The following is a 22,565-nucleotide window of genomic DNA, read 5'->3' as shown; positions in this document are numbered from 1 at the left end:
GTGGTAATTCATGGAAACTGAGTTTTTTCCAAAGGGGATGATAATGTATTTTTGGGGTTAAGCTTCAGGTCTTGATTCCAATGCCAGTCATTGGTCTCAGAGAGGCCCTTTTGTAGGATGTTTGCATCAGTTGGGAGTTGATAATGACTCCTAGCTTACAGTCATCAGCGAGCTTGGTCAGCCAGAGTCCTTCTGTGTTGGCCTGGACTTCTCACAAGTAGATGCCAAACAGGAGAGGGCCCAGGACTGTAGCCCTGTGGGACTCCACTCTTGACCGTTCGACAGTCTGACTTGGAATCCGCAACTTTCACTCTGTGGGTCCTGTCTATGAGCCAATTTGCAACCCACCTAGTGATGTAATTATTGATGTCTAGTTTGGTGAGTTTATCAATGATACCCCAGTGGGGAATGGCATCAAAAGCCTTGGCCAGGTTGAGGTAGGCTGTATGCACCGCCTTACCCTCATCCACAGCCTTGGTGACTGCCTCGAAGAAGTCAATCAGGTTCAGCAGGCAGGATCTCTCCTTGACAAAGCCAAACTGCGTAGAGTCAAGAGTTTGGAGATTGCCTATATCTTTGTTAAGCAGGTCCATGATGATGTGCTTCATAGCTTTGCATACCAGACTCGCCAGGCTAATGGGGCAATAGTTCCTAGGATCTGTAGTTGCTCCTCCTTTATGGAGCAGGATGACTTTAGCAGTGCACCATTCATTAGGGACATAGCCTGAGGTAAGGCTGTGATTGAACAGGGCACACAGATGTGGTGCCAGTTCATTTTGTAGCTCATGTAGGAAGCAGCCAGGGATATTATCAGGTCCCATGGATGCTGTATTCTTGGCTTTGGACAATGCAGCGTTTACCTATGCCGCAGAAATGGTGGGTACCAGGCTTTCTTCTGGCATTGTCATAGGGCCCTGGGGGGGTAACACTGGCACTGAATCTGTCAGCCAGTATGTTGGCTATATCTGTTGGCTCAATATAGGAGTTGTGCCGTTGTGCAATAACTTAGAGAAGTGTTTTTAAATGTGGGCATATCTCTTCAAATTTTTATGGGAAGTATCTAAAGTAATATGGTAGATGTTTTGTGCATTCCCTGCAGTAGTGGCAGCGTGTAGAGTACTATAAGGCAAGTAAAAGGTATGTGCCATTTTATCCACTGTAGTGCGATCCTGGAGTTGGTATATATAGTTGGGAGGGGTGTGGGGGGGCATAGCCCCCCACTTAGTTTGATTTTATATTGTCCGGTTATTGTTAAGAGGGTAATTAAGTAGTTTTTAAGTTCTGGGAAGAGGTAGTTATTAATGTTGCGAGTATGCTTGTTTATGGTTTAACATTTAGTCTTTTGAAATTTAGCATTGTAAGCTTTCAGTGAAATGAGATTCAGTCAAATCAGTTTTCAGTATTTTGACAAATTAGGTGATTTTTGTCTCAGTGAAATGAAAGTCAGTCAAATGGGTTTTAGGTGATGTGAAGTAGACCCACACACACACACACACACACACACACACATATATATATATATATATATATATATATATATATATATATATTTCTTTTTTTTCAAGAGAGCACCCCTACACCTCCCACTTAGAAGCTCTTTCTCACTTATACATGCTAACAAAAGATAGTAACTCTAACATCACAGTGGAAGAAATTGAATGATTGGTTTAAAATCAGATTTGTCTTTACTCTAAGTTGTGAATGATTAATTAAATAAGGCTACAAAATAACTTGATACAAGATTTAAGGGCATTTTGTTGCCAGAAAAAGCTGTCTTACCTGGAGAACAAAAAATAAAACTAAGTCTGAGTAGGAAAGCATACTAGAGATAAGGAACCTAAAATGAATCAGAACTTCCACCATAGCTGATAAAGGAATAGAACAAAAATCTAGGATCTCGATTTGTTTTTGTTTTCTAAACAGGAAAGAAGTAGAAAACAAGAAAGTGAAAATCCAAAGGCTTAACTCTTTTCCATCTGCAATGGTGAAATCTTTACAAAAGTTCCAAACATATGGAAAATCTTAATAGATGGAAAAAAACTTTTCATGAATGGTGGTACATTGCTGATGCTGGTATTAAAGGGGTCTATGAAACAGAAGTAAGTTTGCTTCACCTTGGCAATGTTAAAATGCAGCTCCTAAACAAACAGAATCCATGGAGCAGGCAGCTTACATGGTTTACTATAAACTTCCATAAAATTCACACCACTGTTAAAAAGGCTTCTATGATAATACCAGGAAATTTACCAGACAGTTATTCACTGATATATAAACCACTTCAGGTGCCAAAACAATTCCAGCTGCCAACACTGGACTGCTGCTACTCTGTAGAAAATATTTTTGAATTGCACTGAAATTTGCCCAGGGGAAAGACCAACATATTCTATGCCACCAACACTGATCCAGCATACCTCAGATCACTGAATGACCCAAGAGAAAGGTACCTCACAAATGTTCTGTAAAAAGAAACCTACTCATGGAATAGCAAGTTTTAGAATGTCAGAACAGGAAGGTCACAATTGTCCCGTAGGCAATGTTTTGCTTACTGAGTCTGACGGCCCAGCTCATGCATTAACTAAATTGTGCAATCAGTGGAAAGGAAGAGGTAAAAAAAACATCCTCGCCCTCTTCTCTGAATTTACAGGTTGGGGTATGGAGAATCCAGACAAATGCCCCCACCCCACCCCCTGCAAAAGAAGTTTTTTGTGCATTTTATAACCTCAGTAATGTCACTACTTTGATACTGAGACTCCCCCCAAGGATTTAAACATTTTAGCTTAGATTAATTGTGTGCTGACTAAATGATGTATGATTAAACATAGAAAACTCTTTTTTAGATTCTCACTGGTATTCTCCCACATATACATCTGCCAGAAACAGGATAAGGTCTCTGCCACCAATATATTCCTTAAAGGAAGAAGAAATCTGTGTGAAGATAACTGCATCTCCCTTACGAATTTACGTTGGTTACAGTGACCAACTGTGCTAGAGAAACTAGGAAGATCATTAAGAAGTATGTTCAAGTGCACATAAGATGCATTAGACATTATAAACTTTTCAGGTCAAATACTCAGCATGCCTATGATTTTGTTGTGGACAATGTTTTAGATTTTAAAAATGTTTTACTTGGGATAGCGTATTCACCAAGGGTAGGTGATGTTATTAGGGCATTGAATAGAATGGATGTGAAGTTTATTCTGTGTTATTTCATTCGCCATCCCCATGGCTTGACTATCCAGGTACCACTGCGATATTTAATTCATGAATGGATAATAAGGTTGATGTGCGTGTAAATGTTTAGTATAATATATTCAACTTATGCGTTTTTATATTTTGTATTGTTTACTAAATTTGCAGCATTTTGTAATATTTTGAAATATTTCAAGTTGTGAGATGAAATTATTGCAAAGCCTTTAAGAATTAATGAATTAATTTAATTGTTGTTGTAAACATTGATGTCAAAATGAATGAAGTTACTCTTACACCCCTAGAATGGCGTAGTTGTTCAGGTGCTAGGATAACATTTTTTGGAAAGATTAAATAAACATTCTCTTCACATGTGATTAGTTATCAGTTTTTTTCATAAATAATATGTACAGCCATGGACTTCTGCTCCAGAGAGGAGATATGGTGGATTATCATAGAATGGGAAGCCAGCTCTATGGGCAAAAATGGCACTAAACCTCATTTAGAATTGTTATTCTATGAAATCAAGCAAGAAAAACAAATGATTCACATTCACCATTCTCCAATAGATTGTGTACATTTCCAACACATGCTCTATGCAGTCAATGAACAACAAATTCATCTCCCATAATATTAAATGTCCGTCAACACCAGAGCAAAACTGTGGCCACAGCCAGCATCCTATTTACTTACACTGGGTGATATGCCTAAAATTAAGACTCAAAATCAGACTTAATATATTAAACATGAGCAATTATTTAAAAAGTTGTCATTTGAGATTTGTCTTAATGTGCAGGTGGAACCCTGCAATAATTTTCCCAGTGAATTACACACTATCCTGTCTTGAGTGATAATGTAATTTTCCAAAGATTCTGCTGGCACAGGTACAACACTTTTCAGCACTGAAAGAAAAAAAAAACACTTGTCAGTAGCACTGGATGAACCATTGACAATACATACAAGAATATATATGTTCTAAGGTTTTCCGCAATGGAGTAATATCACAGATGTTTACATAAAAACAAAATTCTGTCACCTGTTCCTCCATGCAAATGCATTTACATTTAACATATAGAAAGTACCATATGTGGCAGTTTTCTTTGAAAAAGATTATGATAAAATGCTTTGAAAACTAGTAGATACTTCTAATTATTTCAAACACTTATCTGATGTGCAGGTTTTGAAAGAAACACAGTTTTCAAATTGGTTACTTTTGCCAGGAATGACTATGTGACATACATACGTTTTGCTCATTTTAAACATTCACTCCTAAGCAGTTTGTGCACCTTCTCTGAAGAATATTCATTTTTCATATGTACTAAGTTGCCATGTTATCAAGTTTAAAATGAATGCTACCCATGTGAACTAGTTACCTGATTGCTCCCGTAGTACAGCATTCCTTGAATGTACACTGAAAGAAAAACATCAAGGCACTTCATTTATAAATGACAGTTGTTGACACAACTGAACAAGTTAATAACCACTGAAGGAAAACAATTCATACTGATTAATTCAGATACAGAAAGCAATGAACACATTGAAAAAAATGAAAGTCACACAGTGAGAAAGAGGGCGTCTGTGTGTGGGGGGGGGGGTCGGTTTGAATTTCTGTGTCAAATGGAGTCCTTATGGCATGCCTTAAAATAGAGTAAATATGTAAATATTGAAGAAAAATATAAATTCTTTAGCACACAAGGTGACAGGAAGACTTTTAGGATTGTATAGGATTATCACAAAGAATGAATAATAATGCACAATTCTGTGAGCTGTACATTCTATATTAGTATTTTACACAAGGGATGTAATATGACATTTTGTCTGTTATTCCGAAAAGACTGATGCATTCACAGAAAGTGTAAAGGGCTGCAGTGCAAACTTTCTCTATTCTATTGGGTAAGCCAGATCTTCTGATGGCTGTGGTATCTCAGCAGGGATAATTGCAGTGAGTGCAGAGTGGGATATTTTAGCTGCAACTGAAATACATATAAATAAAAAGTATTCTTTGTACTGTTTGCAGGAGTAAGTCTAGTTTATCCCAAGGAAATTTCTTCAAACACCTGAGCTGCAAAGGTGCAGATGCCAGCAAAGCTTTGCTATTTACCTATAACTAAGTGCTTCTATCCGAACAAAAAATTACATAAATAAAAATGTAATAGCTTAAGATACCTGACCAACATTTATAATCTGCATACGGATTAAACTATGCAAAACTGAATGCAAGGCTGACAGGTATGAAAGAATAAAGCAGCAGCAACACAATTCTTACTTCTGTGAGCAAATTCATGCCTCTTAACAGCTTACCTTTACCTGACTGTTAACAAATCGCCTATCGCTGTATTATACAGGTCAATGTCCTTGTTCTGCTTTTTTCACAGCTAAATAGTTAACAATAGCTACCCTATAGTGCAGACTTCAGTTTTAATTCACTATACGAATGATCTCGTATGTCTTTGTCCTCAGTCTAAACTCTATGTGATGAGGTGGCATATTTAGAGTGAAAAAAATGCATTCTTCTTTGCTGTCATGCTTAAAAAATTAAAGACACATCTTCTAACTGGACTGGTTCCAGCTTTTGGAAAGTACAAAGCGAGTCCGCTATTGGACATTCTTAGCCTGCAACGTGTCCCGGGCGCTTGGATACAGCTTTGAAACAAAGCCAGATTTTTTTAGGAAGAAAACAGACATCCATACTTGGGTGGAGCAGCCTGTGTAGCATTTAATTATAGTCCATAAAATGGTAGGGTCACGGTGTGATCATCGCCTCCTCGACTTTACAACGTGTCCACTTCTGAAAAGTAACGGGAAACAGAATATAATTATATAAAAGTTATGCTGGACCCAGTACAGGCCCCAGAATGAGTTCTTATTTCTGATACTGTTCTGAAAATGGTGGTCCCGTCCCTGTTTGTACAAATAAACTAATACAAGCATTATGTTATATTTCCGTCAGAAACAAAACGTTGCACATTAATGCACCATAAATAAGACAGATAGATAGACAGACATTCAGATAGATACTGATGTACACTTTGTTATTCTGTTTACAGCGTAGTCCTGCTAGAAGGGGGGACTGAAATAAATTCATTAAAATGTATAGACTGATGGAAGTATTGTCATGACAAGTTTTCCCAAAAAAAAACTCTGTAAGCACTTAAGAGTGTACCTTTATTTGAAGAGCTGGGAAAAACTCCGAAACTTAAAATAATGCCCATTGTTCCAAAGTAATGAGAATATTGCATTGTGCTGTATCACATTTACAATATCTGACACAATTCATTTAACTTTTCGTTCTACGTGGACACACACGCATGCAGTTATTGCCCCATAAGTATATGTGTTTCACATTGTAATTATACCTTCCCCCAAATTGCATGGTGTCTCTTTGTAATCCTTGTGGATGAGTGAGTGCATGGGGCTCGTCCTCCAACGTGGCTCTTTTTTTCAGAAAAACTATACTGGCATACTGCCAGCAATATTTCTCAGGGGTGCAGCTGAATCCTTTATTGTTAATGAATTGTATCCCCATCCCAAATTATGTTTATTAAATTATGCATTTCATTAATGAGATGTCGATTCTTCTGAACGTGATTGCTTGTAGCAAATATTACTAAACATTAGGGAGAAAAAAATAAAGCTATGGTTTTCTAGCTATCATCACTGGGCATTGAGTTCACAGCAAAAACAAACATATGCAAGCATATCCAATACGTGCATAAGATTCTGAAGAATGCATATACTATTATTGTAAATACTGTGTTGAAATTTATATTAACTGTCATTAATGCACTTCAAATTTTCCAAAAACGAAATAAGCAAAGTTATTGTGATAAAACACACCTGACAAGCATTTAAGAGTTATAAAGTGGAGACAGTCCATCATTACTCTACAGTAAAATTCTGAGCAGCAAAATAAAAAAAAATAATCTAATTCTAAAAATGTTCTACGAACACAGATTCAAATTCTTGATTGTTGTTTTTCTTTCTCCTTCTGTGCAGCTACATGCAATACAATTTATATTCTCTATATTTAAATAATAAAGATACTAGGTTGGCAAGCTTATCTTGCAGATGAGGACTTAAAATCAAATTGTTAGAAAAGAAGCAGGAAAAAGTTGTGCAGGTGTGTGAAACGGGAAAGAGGCAACCTGCAGCCAGGTGGTAAAACAAGGGGGGAAAGAAATAGGTCGATACCACCAAAGATCTCTACGTAAAGGAAAGCAGAAGCAAAACAAATGCCCAAATGAGCAGCTCCACCTGTCCGCTGTACCGTTGCCCTCAGGCTCCAAGCAAAGGCAGGAATGCATGGTTTCCAAAGCATGCTGATCTACTTGTTAGAAAAACACATTTGTTAGCAAAGTTTGTACTTAGGGATGAAATGAACAATGGACCGGAGTGATCACTGCTCCGACCGGAGAGGGTCCGCCCGCCCAATGGCTGCACCATTGAGTTGGATGAGTTTTTTCGCCAGTTGCACCCCTCAGATTGGACCTGTATGGGATGGGCTCCCTGGTCCGGACAGCCTTCTGATTGGATGAAGGAGGCGTGCCACGTCTCATTTCCAAGCTGGGACAGTAGTCTGTGATCCCCACCTCTGAAGGGTGCTGGACCGTATAAAAAGGGTGCTGCAAGTTGAAGAAACAGTAGAAGTTTCTGCTGGGGTCTGGATTGGAGATACATCGACTTCATCTGTCATCCGTTGAATGAGTGGAATCTAAAGAGAACAAACGGGCCTCAAAGAGTCTACATGTCTAATATTTAGACATGTTCAGCTTTGTGGATACTCGGTTAGCGCTGCTCCTAGCAGCAACAGTCCTCCTGGTACGGTGCCAAGGCGAAGCTGATGGTGAGTAGAAACTTCTAAACACTTTTCTGCAACTTGCAGAGACTCTGAAGTGATCAGGTTTAGCGTCTGGGTGACAGTGGCTAAATTTTCCAGATGTTCCTCTGTGCAGTTTTATTGCAACCTTGGTACTGGGAAACAGGTTCAAGTTAAAAGTTTTCATATGAGATCTAGCCACTCCAGATATGCTGGTGGCAGTCTTCAAATTTGGATGAGGTTTGGGAGCTTTGAATTAATTTCATCGGCTAGCTATTATGAGATGTTTGTCTACAGTATTCTGCAAGGAATAACCAGGCTCGGTGTTTGGCGCTGAAAGGCTACCTACCCAGTGAAGTCCAGCCCAGCTGGACAGATGTGCAGTTGCAAAAGCAACCTGTCTTTGCGAGTCTGATGAGCACGTTTAGTTAGCAAAATTAGTTCATTTTTAGACACCTGGTGGATGAAGGCTAAAGACAGCTTGAAAGCTCTTGTATGAGCATGTTGCTTGAGGGATTACATAAATTCCTGAACTGGAAAGTTTAAAGATGTTGGTAGGGCGGGTGCTTTGTCGCTGTTGTGCCTCTTTGCATAACAACATGCAGCTAAAAGTTAGTTATGGATGACAAAGAAAAAAGTTGAAAACATATTTATTAGGCGATACTTGTCATATTCACAGTGAGAGATGAAAGCATTTGAGACAAGCTAGCAGCTTTGGGGATATGTGGGTTCCACACAGATATGGATGTGAACCGGTGCCAATATATTTATCTTGCTCATAAGTTAGTTAGAATCATTGTTAAGAAGAATCATGCAGAGAAAGTTATCTGAAGCCCAAAAAGGAGCGTTTGTGAATATTTTGACGTTGTGAAGTTAAGAATGAATGTTAAGATCAGCTGCAGACTCAAAACATCTTCTAAATTATTCGTTTTAGGCAGCAGAGTAGCCAGCAGCATGAAATGTTATGTACAAATATGGGAATGTGTTAACGCCCAAATAATCAAAAGAACGGAATATATTATGACACTATTGCATGAGTGGCCAGGTGCCGTGCGAGGCATTACTGGTGCAGCCCACTTCCAAGTCTCGCCTGCCATCTAGCGGCGACTCCTAATCATTACTAATTGATAGTGATATTGTGTAGGAGCTTTGTTATGTATCAGTACACGTTCTATTGTACGGGATACCTATTGTGCTCATTTTGGTGCAAATAGAAAAAGTTAAAAAGCGATTTATCTTTGGATAGTATTATATTACAGTATTATAATACACCAGTATTGAATGCGATTTATTTCTCAAGTTGATTTCTGTGCGATGTGTTAGTTGTGTATGTTTTCTTTTACTGCGGTATTTTCTTTTGCGAGATAAAATAATGTGACTAGTGAGGGGGATTCAGTGTTCGCCTGAATATGCACATGTTGCCGAACAGTTTAACTTTACAAGTCTTAATAATTATTTTTTTACTGTCGACACAGACACACGCACACAGAACCATACACACACATCATACACACATGCGTGTGGGTGGGTGTGTATGTAGGTATATATATATATATTTATATATATATATATATATATATATATATATATACACACACACACACACACACACACACATATATACACACACACACACATATACACACACATATATATATATATATATATATATATATATACACATACACACATTATATATATATATATATATATATATACACACACACACACACACACACATATATATATATATATATATATGTGTGTGTGTGTGTGTGTGTGTGTGTGTGTGTATAAACTCGCGCGTGCGGGCACACACGCCCACAGAAGACGCACACGCGTGTTTGTTGAAGACAAGGGGCAAGAATTACAAACCAAGGTCAAAGTTAGCATTTCATCTATCTTCTGTTGAAGGTGCAAACAACAAATCTATATTGGTTGATTTTACACTTGACGGAAAATGTGGTTTAATTGTGTGCTGGTTATTAGAACTGATGCTACATGGATGTTGTTGGTGATGTTTTGGCTTCAAGTGTAGTGTCACTTCCCCATGCCCCACCTTTTTAAGCCCTCCAGGTACAGGAAACGCCCTCAGAGCTACTGCCCTACTACTGACTGGCATTGCACATGTAAGCCCCCTCCCATCTATTAGGTTATACATTCCGTGCAGTGAGCTGTAAAATAATGCCAAGTCAAGAGAATATGTGTGTGTGTGTGTGTGTGTGTGTGTGTGTGTGTGTGTGTGTGTGTGTGTGTGAATATAACGGTCACTAGTAGCTATGTAACTCATATTCCTGACAGTGAGTGCGCCAGAGAGAGAGATAGATTGAACTGATTGTATTCATTATCAATTTTATGAAAAAGTTTTGGTGACTGTCTGCTGGGTGTTCTTTAGGTTTCTGCTATCCCAACACCGAGACAAAAATTAACAAAGAAAGATAAAGCAAGGGGCTTGTGTGTTGTATAATGCTGAATTAACCGGAGAATGTTTACAGATCTGTGTCAAGACCATATGTTTGTTGTCATCTGATGATAAGAACAGGTTTAAGATGGATTTCTCTGATCACCCCTCCACCCTTTTGTATTCCAGTACAAGATATAACATGTACTCATGAGGGACAGATATATGCAGATAGGGACGTATGGAAATCCGCTGATTGCAAGATCTGTGTTTGTGACTCCGGAACCGTACTCTGTGATGAAGTCACCTGTGAAGAGATAGCCGACTGCCCCAATCCAATACTGCCCGACGGAGAATGCTGCCCCATATGTAAGTAGTGCCATCGTGACAACATTGTGTGTACGTGTGCTCCGGTTAAGTAATCTAAGTCACAAAACGTTGGCACATCTGAAAAGGATAAAAAATGACACTGCAGATGTGCCGGAAACCACATCTGGAATTAATAGGTGTAATGTTTCAATTGTGTGGTGTGTCATCGCCCTCTAGAGGTTGAAATGGGTATCTCTCATCAGCAAAAACTTTGCTCTACTTTCGCACACTCGCACACACTCGATGCTACAATATAGTATTTATGAAGTTCAACCATCACATTCAGGAGTTACTTTTGTGTAACTTTTCAAGTTAACAAAACACTAAATTCTATTTGTAATATATTAAACGTTTTTGTGCATCTGTTATGATAACATATATAGCCTAACATCTCATTTTAAGAGCGCCTCTCATCACAGGAAAGGTATTTCATAAAAAAGTGTAAAGACATTATATTCAAAAAAATAGCAAGAAAAATACATGCCAGCTCAACAACAGAGGTTACAGGCTGACAGTTTATTAACGTACGCAGCGCATTGCCTGTCAATAACCTACTTTTAGCTCACACACTGTTTGGCTTCAGTAATTTACGACAGAGCTGTGGAACACAAAAGGTGTTCTTGATGATTTCTGTGAAGAAATATGGAGACTTTGAAATGCGCATGTTTTGGGGTTTCAGAGCTGTGCAAGTGCATTGATAGTTTTATGGTTCATTTTTTTTAAGTTCATCCTAAATAAAGTTTTAAGCTTGGTAGTATGGAATAGCCATTCCAATGCCAGCACTGTACCAACCATGGAACAAAAGTTACACTATATCTCATGAAATAGCTTTGTAATACAGCTTTATAAAAATGATTGTGTTGTGCCATTTGGAAAGTTGTGAAATGCTCAGAAGCTTACACAAATATACGCTGAACTATTTTTTTCTTCTTCAGGTCCTGAAGCAACAGACTCAGAATTTCTTCAGGTTGAGGTAATAATGCTGCACTATATATTTTATCCATTTTTGAAGAATCAGTGTGTGTGTGTGCGCGCATGTCTGTGCATGTGTGTGTGTGTGTGTGTGTGTGTCTGTGTAAAAGAAACATTTAACAAATTCTTAGCTTTTCCCCTAACCTGTGTTATGCTCATCTTTTTACTAGGGACCTAGGGGAGAAACTGGACCTAAAGGAGATAGGGTAGGTGATAGTCTATTATTCCATCATAATTCTGGAAACAGGTACTGCCACTGCAGGTGCCATTTTAAATACATGTCAACACTAATACCACATTTTCAAACTATTTTTTTCTCTAGGGACTACCAGGCCCTCCTGGAAGGGATGGAGTTGACGGCCTTCCTGGACCTCCTGGCCCCCCTGGCCCACCTGGTCCCCCTGGCCTTGGCGGAGTGAGTGCCTTATTCTTTGCCTTCTTTTTGTGTCTACCACTGTTAAAATGGTAGCTTTGAAATAACCTACCGTCCCTGCATCTAACATTCCTGTTGTTTGTATCATTTCCCAGAACTTCGCTCCACAACTGGCTCAAGGTTATGATGAGAAATCTGGCGGTGCCATTCCTGTTGCCGGACCTATGGTATGTATGTTACTTTTGCTCTTTCTGGTAATTCTTATCCTACTTGGGGCTAAATGGGTAAAATATTTTGTTTTTCAAAGAAAATGAATGAATCTAATCATAGATGAATTGCTGAGTGTGTTTACTTGGCATTCATAGCAAACGGGGACACTAATCAAATCAGATGGGAGTCTCCAGTTAGTTAATCAAGAGGAGAAATGTATTCCAAAATACAGATGCAGACTGTAGTTAAGTATATGTACATAGATTTAATTTAATCTGCAGAGAAAGCTTATTGTATATCAAGTGATAACATCAATTTCCAAACAGAAGTCTGGAAACATACAAGTCAGACATACTGTGATTTTTAAATTAAATCTGGCATTTGCAGCTTATTATTTTAGTTTACATTTGTTAACCAGGAAGAAAGGCTGACCTGTTCAGGTTTTTTTAGCTACAGCCCATCTGAGTAGAGATGAATACATTTACATGGGTACATGTAGAGTTTCAAGCAGTATTTTTCAAGTAGCAGTAAATCACATAGCAATGGGAAGTAAAATGGGAAATTAAAGCATCATATAAGCAGTGTAATATTTACCTAACAGCAAAGACAGTAACTAGACATGCTTTACTAAGATGGCTGAAGGATAGCTATATACTACCAGAATGGCAGACTGGCCGACACATATATTCCAGATGTCAAAATGAGACCTAGTCTGCTCTGTTGTCACATAGAAAGATGTCAAAGATATAGTATAACATAACAGTTACATTTTTTCAGCACAAGATGAACTACTGCAACCTAACACATTTATACGCATTATGGTTGTGCTGTAGTGTGTAAATTTACTGTAGAAAAGTAGATACTTTATTAATGTGAAACATGGCACTTAAAGTGTTTGCTATGTTGCATGATACTGTAGTAAAATGAACATAAGCCAGCTGCTTTAGTTTACCATGATAAAGGTATTTTGTCAGTTAAAATTGGTCTAGATAACCTATGTTGCTTTAACAGAATGAAAGCTCTACAGCTGGAGCAGGTTGGGATATGTACAATGAACTGTAACAATTGCTCTAAGACAGTATGTATATGCTTAATGCATTGTCCGTGTGAAAGGGACTAGACACATAAAACAAATATGATGAGATTTAGATAAATAACCTGTAACATGATTGGGTAGATTGTAAAATGACAGTATCCCATCATATTAGTAGAAATGTTCTAATCTTTTCTTTAAGCATTGCAGAACAGAATGTTGTTATTCTACACTAATAACATAGTAAAGTGTAGATATTCTCTACCTACATGGTGGACAAATAACACGATTTCTGTTATGAAGATGGCAGAATTTGAATTATAATGTAACAGTACTGAGGGTTGAAGAGTAAAAACTGTTACAATATGATGAAATAAGAATCTGAGTAAATTAATAATAACAGCTTAACTGTCCGTGGTGCTGGATTCATCTACAAACAGCATGGTTTATCCATAAGGGTGAAGCACAGTTTGTTAGATTTTATGGTGAGTGTATAAAAAAATCATTACCAGTGGCCAAGCATAAATTATTAGCATGATATGCTGGTGTTATTTTTAAATGATATGTTAAATTACTAATTTGCATAATGACACACTTTGCTTATTTAGTGTAGGTCCACTTCTGCAAGCAAGCAGAGAGCCTTTATAAACAATCAATGGTGATGTTGTAGTTTGTGTAACTGGTGGTGGATCTATATATTCCCTGCTACAGTAGTACTTAGAGAACTTAATTCTGAAGGTCCCTTATGATCTCACCATTTGGAGTATGGAAGTACATATATTTTTAGGGTATCATTTTTCCTCTAAGTGGATCTCTTTGAGGTGGCCATTGGAGTTAAAACTAAAAACACGTAGATTATAAGGATACTTTTAGAAGTAACAGATTATGCATTGTAATAGTGGTTTTGGAGTAATGCTATAGAAACATGATGGCTAGAGCAAAATGCATTGCATTAAAATTATGCCTTTTGTAAACAGTCAATGACTGATGCCTATTTTGCTTTTTTTTTGCCAGGGTCCAATGGGTCCTCGTGGTCCTCCCGGCCCACCTGGTCCACCTGTAAGTATTCCACATTTTCTACACTTCTTTTTCAGATAAATAAAGCAGCTAAATTATGATTACATAGAAAAGAATATTTTTTATGACTGTTTTGTTGTACGTAAGAAAATCTGTTAATGTGGTTCTCTATTTGTGATATATTGGCCACAAAAATATATACACATTAAATTAGTGATACATTTTCATTTTGAAAACGTGTTCTTATATTTTTATTATCTTTATACAATTGTAGAACATTTGCAATGTGATATGGTAAATATGCAGTGAATTTAAAGTGGATGCCACAGCTAGTGAAAGCTGAATGAACTGCTGATAATGTGCGTTTTGACTGCATTATTTCTGATGATATGCCTCTGTCTATCTCTGCTTTAACCTTTAGGGTCCTCAAGGTTTCCAAGGTCATCCCGGTGAGCCCGGTGAACCAGGTGCAACTGTAAGTATCTACAGGTCACGTCTGATACTTCTACCTTAAATATAAACATTGTATCAAATCTTCATGTGTATTTCTGAATGCTTCATACATCTGCCTGTAGCACTGCAGTAAGCAATAGCATCTTTGTGCCTTTCTTCTTAAGCTATACTGATCATTCTCTGGCCATATAGACACTATAGATGCATTCAATATGGATCTGTAAATACTGCACTTTGTAAATTCTGAGCTATTTAGCTTGCTTTGTGACATACAAAATATCTAATAAAATGCCATTCATGTCACTTGCAAACTTTATTGAAACAAATTATTTAATTTTCTTTTTCTTCCTAGGGTGCTATTGGTCCACGTGGTCCTCCAGGTCCTCCTGGCAAGAATGGTGAAGATGTAAGTAGCCCCTTTGAATTGTGGGAAAAATAAGCAAATAACAAGGTCAGACTGCTTCTCAACTTAGTTGCAGAGTATCTCTTATTGTATATGTGTGTTACCAGTAGAAGTGGAGAGGGTGAGGGTGAAGACTGGGGTGGTGGAAAGGATGAGGGTAAACAAAAATGAGATGCGATATTGTATCATCAATGAGAAGATTACCACTAACAATAATGTACTATGTATGCTTCACACTGTGAATATAGTGTGTGCATATGTACGTGATGTTTCCCCCAATATAATACGCCCAAACTATGTTTTTAATAATATAATTAGTAAGGAGAGTCAGGACCTTTGTAACCCCACCTAACTCTTAAGAGAATTTTTAAACTGAGTGCCAGCCTCCTTACAAAAATTATTATACAAAGTATAATCTACTAAAGTATAAAAGACCTTCAAGTCTAAATAAATTAACTAATGAGTGGTAAATGTTAAATTATTCTTACTACTGCATGGTCTTATAATTTTATTCAATTATATTTAATCAGTTGTAACTACACAATTACAGCAACATTTCTTGTTTACATTGGCCTCAAAGCATGGCCTAACATTCTTAATAATCGCAATGAAACTTAGAAGCAGTATTTCTTTTATCATGAAAACATAAGATAGGAATGGGAAGTGTAGTATTATATTTTGATTCAGAACAATGCATGACAGTACTGTTCTGTAAACAGAACATGTCAGATTTTTGTCAGCTTGATATGGACCAAGTTTTTTTTTTTTCTTGGTCTGACATGTATGTTGTATCTATTCTCAGGGTGAAGCTGGAAAGCCTGGCCGTCCTGGTGAGCGTGGTCCCCCTGGTCCTCAGGTAAGATACTTCTTCTCAGTCATGTACTTTGTAAACTTTGCACTATGGAGGGTAAAATGTTTGTAAGTGTTGGTGCAGGTAACCTGTTTACCCAAAGGCCAAATGAAATGGGTGTCCTTTTCAGCTACCTTCAAAAAAAAGGAAACTACAGTATACAAACTCTACTAGAAATCCATAGAGGCATTTACTTAGAAAAATTGCTTAAAAGCACACAGCAAGAGGCTTTATAATTAGAGTGGTGTGCAATGATTTCTAGTTGCTGCGTAAGCAAGGTTTGAGATAAGAGCAACTTCCTGAAGTGTTCATAAATGCTCTTCACTTTCAGTGGTCCAGGGCTGAGGGGCCAAATTTAACTGGAATGCCCCACAGAGATGATTTCACCAGGTTCTCTAAATGGGACTACATATTTGTGCAAGAACTGTAGAACTGGGAAAAGATGAAAAAAATAGCTAAAAGGAAATAGCATCATGGAGGAAAAGAAAAGAGTCATGAGGTTAGGACTTAAAGGAGGAGGGGATTAGGAATTAGAAGCATCATTGGTGAAAGGAGGAGGGGATTAGGAATTAGAAGATCATTGGCTGAATGTAATGTCATCTGTGGAAGCTGATTACACCTATGGCATCTATTGGCAAATGTGTCCTGAGCATACACACAAAGATTGTTTAGAATGATATTTAGAATATGAAGCACCTAAAGCTTGGGTGGTTGGAGTGGCTGATATACATATTCAGTAGTAGGGGCATTATTTTTTTCATTGTCTTTTATTTTACTTTATTTTATTATTAAATTGTGATTAGATTCTTCAAAATTTTGATGTGATATGTTATTAAGTTATTTAGTTACAAAAGCAGTAAGCAGTACTACCTTATCAGATCATTCTATATAACTTCTCCCATTTACTTTCCCAGGGTGCTCGTGGTTTCCCCGGAACTCCTGGTCTCCCTGGCATGAAGGGTCACAGAGTAAGTATGCATGTTTTAAAAAAAAAATCACAATAAATATTTCAGTATGTATATTTATATGCACAGATACATGCACTTTAGATATAACAAACTGTAAATACAGGCGTATGTAAGAATCCAAACATTAGACTTACTGAGACAGCAGTGTTCACAAACATGCTGGTTAATCTGTATCTCAGAACTAATATATTTTAGTAATAGTTATAAATAAATATATAACTAAAATAATTTTATCGTTTTTTTGTATTAATTTGTTTTTTTTTTTTCTTTTCGATGAGCATTATAGTTTAGAACATGTTCAAAAACTGATGCAAAAAAATCTAATGAGCATACATCCAGGTGAGTTGAGTAACAAAAGCTAATTGACTCTTTTCTTTATTTATATTAGGGCTTCAGTGGTCTTGATGGTGCTAAGGGTGACACTGGTGCTGCTGGCGCCAGGGTAAGTTCACATTCTTGTCATTCAGCATTACATTTCATGCATATACTGATATTATAATTTGTACATATGGAGAGTTTCAGTTTCATTCTCTGCATTGCTGATTTTCAGACGTTATAGCATATATATTTAATGAACATGCTCCCAGTTCAACTGACCCTGATTCTTCTGTGATTTTATTCACTAGGGTGAACCTGGCAGTCCTGGTGAAAATGGAACTCCTGGCCAAATGGTGAGTGCCTTTATTTTTGACACTGAACATTGGACTCCTAGTTGTTTGCTAGAGTATATTTTAAGGCCAGAAGACTCTTGTGTAGTAAAATACTAGGTAATTGACTATTTATGCCTAAATAGCATATGCAACAATGTGCAAAAAATTGTCTAAGCTAAGCACTGTCACCAAGATGGCTACATTATTGCATATGCTATATTTAGCTGTAGTATAGCTACATGTATAACACAGCATAAAGCTGACTTTTCATATGGCAATGTAAATATATTTCTCCTGACTTCAGTAAAACTGGACTTGTGCGTGGTACATCTTTGCAAAGGGGGCATTAGTTAGAGCAGAGCTATTCTCTCGGGGGGGGGGGGGTGCAGTAGCAAAGAGCAAGCACTTTTCTTGTACATGTAGGATTCTATTGACCTTAGTTGTTGATTTCTTTTACAGGGTCCCCGTGGTCTGCCTGGTGAGAGAGGACGTCCTGGACCTCCTGGCCCTGCTGTAAGTTTACAAAAAAAACTTGTTTGGCATAATGTTCACTGTAAAAATTTCCTGGGCATACTGTACTTGTAGTGCTTTTCTGACATCACCTTCTTTCTTTCTGTATATCTGTGATAGTTTAACAGAAAAAAAATCTAACCCACAAAAGATACTTGAGATTAAGCATTTAGCAGTTACTAGGCAAATGCTAGCCTTTGACTAACACTAGCTGTCTGAAGCTGGCCTGGTATGAAACCTGTCTTTACCTTGCTGTTCACAAAGTCCAATATTTACACTTTCTAGAAACATACTTGCACTTCATTTACAGGCTCATTAGCAAGCCTAGAAAAACAGACATAATAGTCCGAGCACAGCAACTACCATCTATATTAAAGCTTTTCACCTATCCAGTGGGTGTAAAGTGCTCCATGTCAACATCCCTCTGTCGCAGGAGTCTCACAAATAGCAGACCCATCATTCCAACAACATATATTACCATGTATGCAAACATTACTGACTCTGCAGAGAGCCACAGTCTGTTCAAGGCTCAGAAGAAACTCTTACATAGTAATCATTATGCCTTACTTGTGAAGACCTTGGACTGAAACAGTTTGAAGGAAAGTCATAGTGATTCATGATTTTCTTGTGTATTTCAGGGTGCTCGTGGTAATGATGGTTCCGCTGGTGCTGCCGGCCCACCTGTAAGTATTGAAATTTTCACTTCTACTTTGTCTTTTAAAAACCTCATTTGTTCAATAGTCTCATAAATGCCTTCACATTCACAAACACTTCCCTATTCAAAATGAATTTCACAATAACAGGTATCTACTTTGACTAAGCCAGAGCAGCTAAATAAGGTTGTTCTATGGCTTTTGTCACCTTGTAACTGAATGATATAACAGAGGCATCTTCTGCTCTAGCAGGCAGGAATGGAAGTCTTTTGTTGATGTTACAGCACTGAACAAAAACTGCATGCACTTTCCTTTCTAGTGACAATCCCTTTTTTTTAGCCAAGTCATGTGAACAGAACTTGAGTATGAGCTGTGAAACATTTGCTGTGCATGCTTATGCACTGGGGAGGGATATAGGTGGTGCACACTGTGCACTAGGTAAAATATTCCCCTCTTTTCAGGGTTCATCATGAAAAAGCTAAATGCCCCCCCCCCCCACACACACACACACATACACACACAAATACTCACACACTCACCTTTTTGAATTGCAGTAGATAAATATTCCACTTTATACAATGATGCACATGCTAAAATAGAACCCACACAAATACTTCCATATAAATGTTGCAAATATTGAACATGTTTTACCTCTTTTATTCTTCTTAGGGCCCCACTGGTCCTGCTGGTCCACCTGGTTTCCCTGGAGCTGCTGGCCCTAAGGTATGTAACTTAGAAATAAGACATTATTTCCTTGTCTCTATGTTTCATTGTTCTTTTTCTCTAGAATCTGCGTACCTGTATAAATTGTAGTGCATGACTGTAGTGTACAACAGGTGACCTAGTAAGAGATCACCAGTGTGATTCGGCTAAAACACCTCATGCAAGGCAAGAATGACTAAGGAAATTGAATTAGTATACCAAGGCCTTTGTAAGCTTTACAGGACCTAAATCCTGAGATAACTACTATCTACAGTTGTTCATAGTTAAAAAAGCTAAAAGAACAGGGGCATACGAAATACTATTTTTAATAAATTAATGCTTGTAAATAATTGTAAATAGTGCAGAATATTCTACTGGTATTAGTTTTGCAGGAAATTGCATTTCCATGACATGCGAAAGTAACAGAAAAAAAAGATTCTGTTTATTCTTGATTTAAGCTTCTCATATGGTTAGTAAACAATGAATATTGTGGACAACTGGATTTAGAATTTAATCCTTCTTAACAACAAATACATTATAAGTCTGACTTCATTTACAGTCTAGGAAAAGAAAGCAATAGAATATTAGTATTGTGGCACTTAAAGTGTAAAGTCTCAGTGCCTTGCATAAGCTGAGTCTGTGAGCTGTAGAATCTTAGAGGCCCAGTTGCTAATCCTTTGCCTTTCGGCTGTCCTGTAGGGTGACACTGGTGCACAAGGCGGTCGTGGTCCAGAAGGTCCACAAGGAGCTCGTGGTGAACCTGGCAATCCCGGCCCTGCTGGTGCTGCTGGCGCTGCTGTAAGTACTGATTAAGACAAATCCATAACACTGATTCTGTGCATTTGATCTAAGTGATGAGTCTAATACTGACATAAATCTGTTTTTCTCTGTTGCACAAATTAGGGCAACCCTGGAAGTGATGGTCAAGCTGGCGCAAAGGGTGCAACTGTAAGCAATCGCAAATACAGAAAATTACAAATCTAAAAAAAAGCTCTACTTCGTTCCTTAATGAGTGTTGTAACCTATTATGGTTCTGTTTTCATCTTTAGGGTGCTCCAGGCATTGCAGGTGCTCCTGGTTTCCCTGGTGCTCGTGGTCCTGCTGGTCCCCAAGGCCCTGCTGGTGGTGTTGGCCCCAAAGGAAACAATGTAAGTAGCTTGTTTGTTACATTATGAAGCACTAAAAATATTACAGTTGAATTTAAGTCCCTATTACTTTGGCTGCCTAAGTCTATTTCAATCTCACAGTAATTTGCAATACAGGGAATGGAGATATTACAGGAAGGCTGCCATTATACAGGAAGTAATGCAGCTGTTAAAGAATCTTTTAAATTAGACTGACTTTGAAAATCTGTCAAGTTGTGTTAAGATGCATAATCTCAATGTTTAAAAATGAATAGCGTGAATGGAGAGTAAGTCTTCAAAAAGATATTTTTGAAACAAATAGCATCATGAATGTTAGAAGCCTTGGCCTTTATGATTCAGCAGGAAGCTAAATGTATTGCATTGTAACCTGCTTTTGGTGATGTCATCCTGTCCAAAGGCATACTGATCCGCTTGCTTCTTTTCATTGCTTTTTAGGGTGAACCTGGTGCCCCTGGACACAAGGGTGAACCTGGCGCTAAAGGCGAACCTGTAAGTATATTCCTTTAACACAAAACAAGATTATGGTTTTGTAGTGTTATTTGAAGTTGTTTTCTCGTTGAGATATAAAGCACAATGTTGTTTTCTGTTTTGTAGGGTTCAGTTGGTCCCGCTGGCCCACCTGGCCCCTCTGGTGAAGAAGGAAAGAGAGGATCCCGTGGTGAACCTGGACCTGCTGGCCCAGCTGGTCCTACTGGTGAACGTGTAAGTTTCCCCACATACCTTACTTCTGTTGTGCCTTTAAATACTAGTTCTGAATATATAGATAGTTTATACAATACTGTATGATGCTAAAGTACTTAAAATGGCAAGGAAAAGCAGACATGCAGTGTTACTCAATTTACATTATTTAGCTTTGCACTGCCCCCTGCTGTTGAGTAGGGCATTAACAAATATCTCCATTGTTGGCAATGACAACTTTATATGGAGTGGTTTAAAATTAGAATAGCAGCATTCATTGCATTCACTGTGTAAATGGACAAGCTTCATTATTTTTAATGTATTCAAGGGGAGCTTTTACACTCCATGATACCAAAACCCTGATGTTCTGGTAGTCATTTCAGTAGCATTGCTACCTGGCCCAGCTGAGCAAGCTGTGTAGACTAAAAAGGCCAGGACTGAAACATATCTTCACTGTATTCCCCCCACAAACACAAACAGCATGTATTCAAAGCTGACTTCTGTCTGTTGATGTGATGCAAAAGCGAGATGATTGAACTACAGGTTGTATAAATAAATGTACTGCACATTACATTAGCTTTGTCCTTTCACATTTCCTGGGTCATATTTTCAAAATACAATAATGCATTAGCAACACGTTGTATGTATGCATGCACACAACAATCACCAGTCTTTGGTAGGTAATCATACTGCTTTGATGATGGTAGCACACTTAAAGCATATGATGTGAATTTGTTCCTCTTTTATCTCAACAGGGCGCTCCTGGTGGTCGTGGTTTCCCTGGCAGTGATGGCACACCTGGTCCCAAGGTATGTAAATATTTGTAGCAGAATGAACACAGGATAGTTGAAACTTTAAATAAAAATACTATTTTAATAAGATGCACAGCCATAATCATGGGAGCTCAAGGATGTATTTCATGTATGCCCTAGTCATCTAGCTGTAGCTTTTCTCTCCAGTATAAACATTTTAGTTTCTGTTTCCTTATAATGTTTGGTGAGTGGAAGTCATAATTCAGCAATAGCTATCTTTTTATTGCCCGGAGCTGCTGTAAGCCTCTCTGAGTAACTTTAGTAACAGTGATGTCCCCAATAATATGTTTTCAATTAGATGGCTCATTCACATGCCTTATGACTGCCTAGTCCAGAATGTTAACAATTTTTAAAAATTACTGAC

General features: G+C 37.8%; 1 protein-coding gene and 1 long non-coding RNA gene across 4 annotated transcripts in view; one reads left to right on the top strand and one right to left on the bottom strand.

The window, feature by feature from the left end:
- Window positions 1-3,438: 3,438 nt before the first annotated feature.
- Window positions 3,439-7,733, bottom strand: LOC122788170. Its single transcript, XR_006362615.1, has 4 exons — window positions 7,024-7,733; window positions 5,488-5,974; window positions 4,560-4,597; window positions 3,439-4,088 (listed from the first exon to the last, which is right to left on the bottom strand). It is a non-coding gene; the product is annotated as an uncharacterized LOC122788170 (long non-coding RNA).
- Window positions 7,734-7,828: 95 nt separating this feature from the next.
- Window positions 7,829-22,565, top strand: part of COL1A1 (collagen type I alpha 1 chain) — a 31,710-nt gene continuing 16,973 nt past the window's right edge. For 2 of the 3 annotated variants that reach the window (XM_044055151.1, XM_044055149.1), the window contains exons 1-22: window positions 7,829-8,029; window positions 10,593-10,772; window positions 11,708-11,745; window positions 11,915-11,950; window positions 12,067-12,159; window positions 12,273-12,344; window positions 14,375-14,419; window positions 14,799-14,852; window positions 15,183-15,236; window positions 16,036-16,089; window positions 16,998-17,051; window positions 17,440-17,493; window positions 17,678-17,722; window positions 18,161-18,214; window positions 18,850-18,894; window positions 19,534-19,587; window positions 20,266-20,364; window positions 20,470-20,514; window positions 20,616-20,714; window positions 21,147-21,200; window positions 21,306-21,413; window positions 22,145-22,198. In XM_044055151.1, coding sequence (XP_043911086.1) covers window positions 7,948-8,029; window positions 10,593-10,772; window positions 11,708-11,745; window positions 11,915-11,950; window positions 12,067-12,159; window positions 12,273-12,344; window positions 14,375-14,419; window positions 14,799-14,852; window positions 15,183-15,236; window positions 16,036-16,089; window positions 16,998-17,051; window positions 17,440-17,493; window positions 17,678-17,722; window positions 18,161-18,214; window positions 18,850-18,894; window positions 19,534-19,587; window positions 20,266-20,364; window positions 20,470-20,514; window positions 20,616-20,714; window positions 21,147-21,200; window positions 21,306-21,413; window positions 22,145-22,198 — 1,473 coding nt within the window. In that variant the 5' untranslated portion in view covers window positions 7,829-7,947. The remainder of the gene's footprint in view (window positions 8,030-10,592; window positions 10,773-11,707; window positions 11,746-11,914; window positions 11,951-12,066; window positions 12,160-12,272; window positions 12,345-14,374; window positions 14,420-14,798; window positions 14,853-15,182; window positions 15,237-16,035; window positions 16,090-16,997; window positions 17,052-17,439; window positions 17,494-17,677; window positions 17,723-18,160; window positions 18,215-18,849; window positions 18,895-19,533; window positions 19,588-20,265; window positions 20,365-20,469; window positions 20,515-20,615; window positions 20,715-21,146; window positions 21,201-21,305; window positions 21,414-22,144; window positions 22,199-22,565) is intronic. The other variant, XM_044055152.1, reaches the window with a different exon arrangement.

Source organism: Protopterus annectens, chromosome 13.part0 (genome assembly GCF_019279795.1).
Source record: "Protopterus annectens isolate FY-2018-M chromosome 13.part0, PAN1.0, whole genome shotgun sequence".
NCBI lineage: Eukaryota > Metazoa > Chordata > Ceratodontiformes > Protopteridae > Protopterus > Protopterus annectens.
Note: the sequence above shows the minus strand (reverse complement) of the source record. Positions and strands in the feature narration are given on the sequence as shown.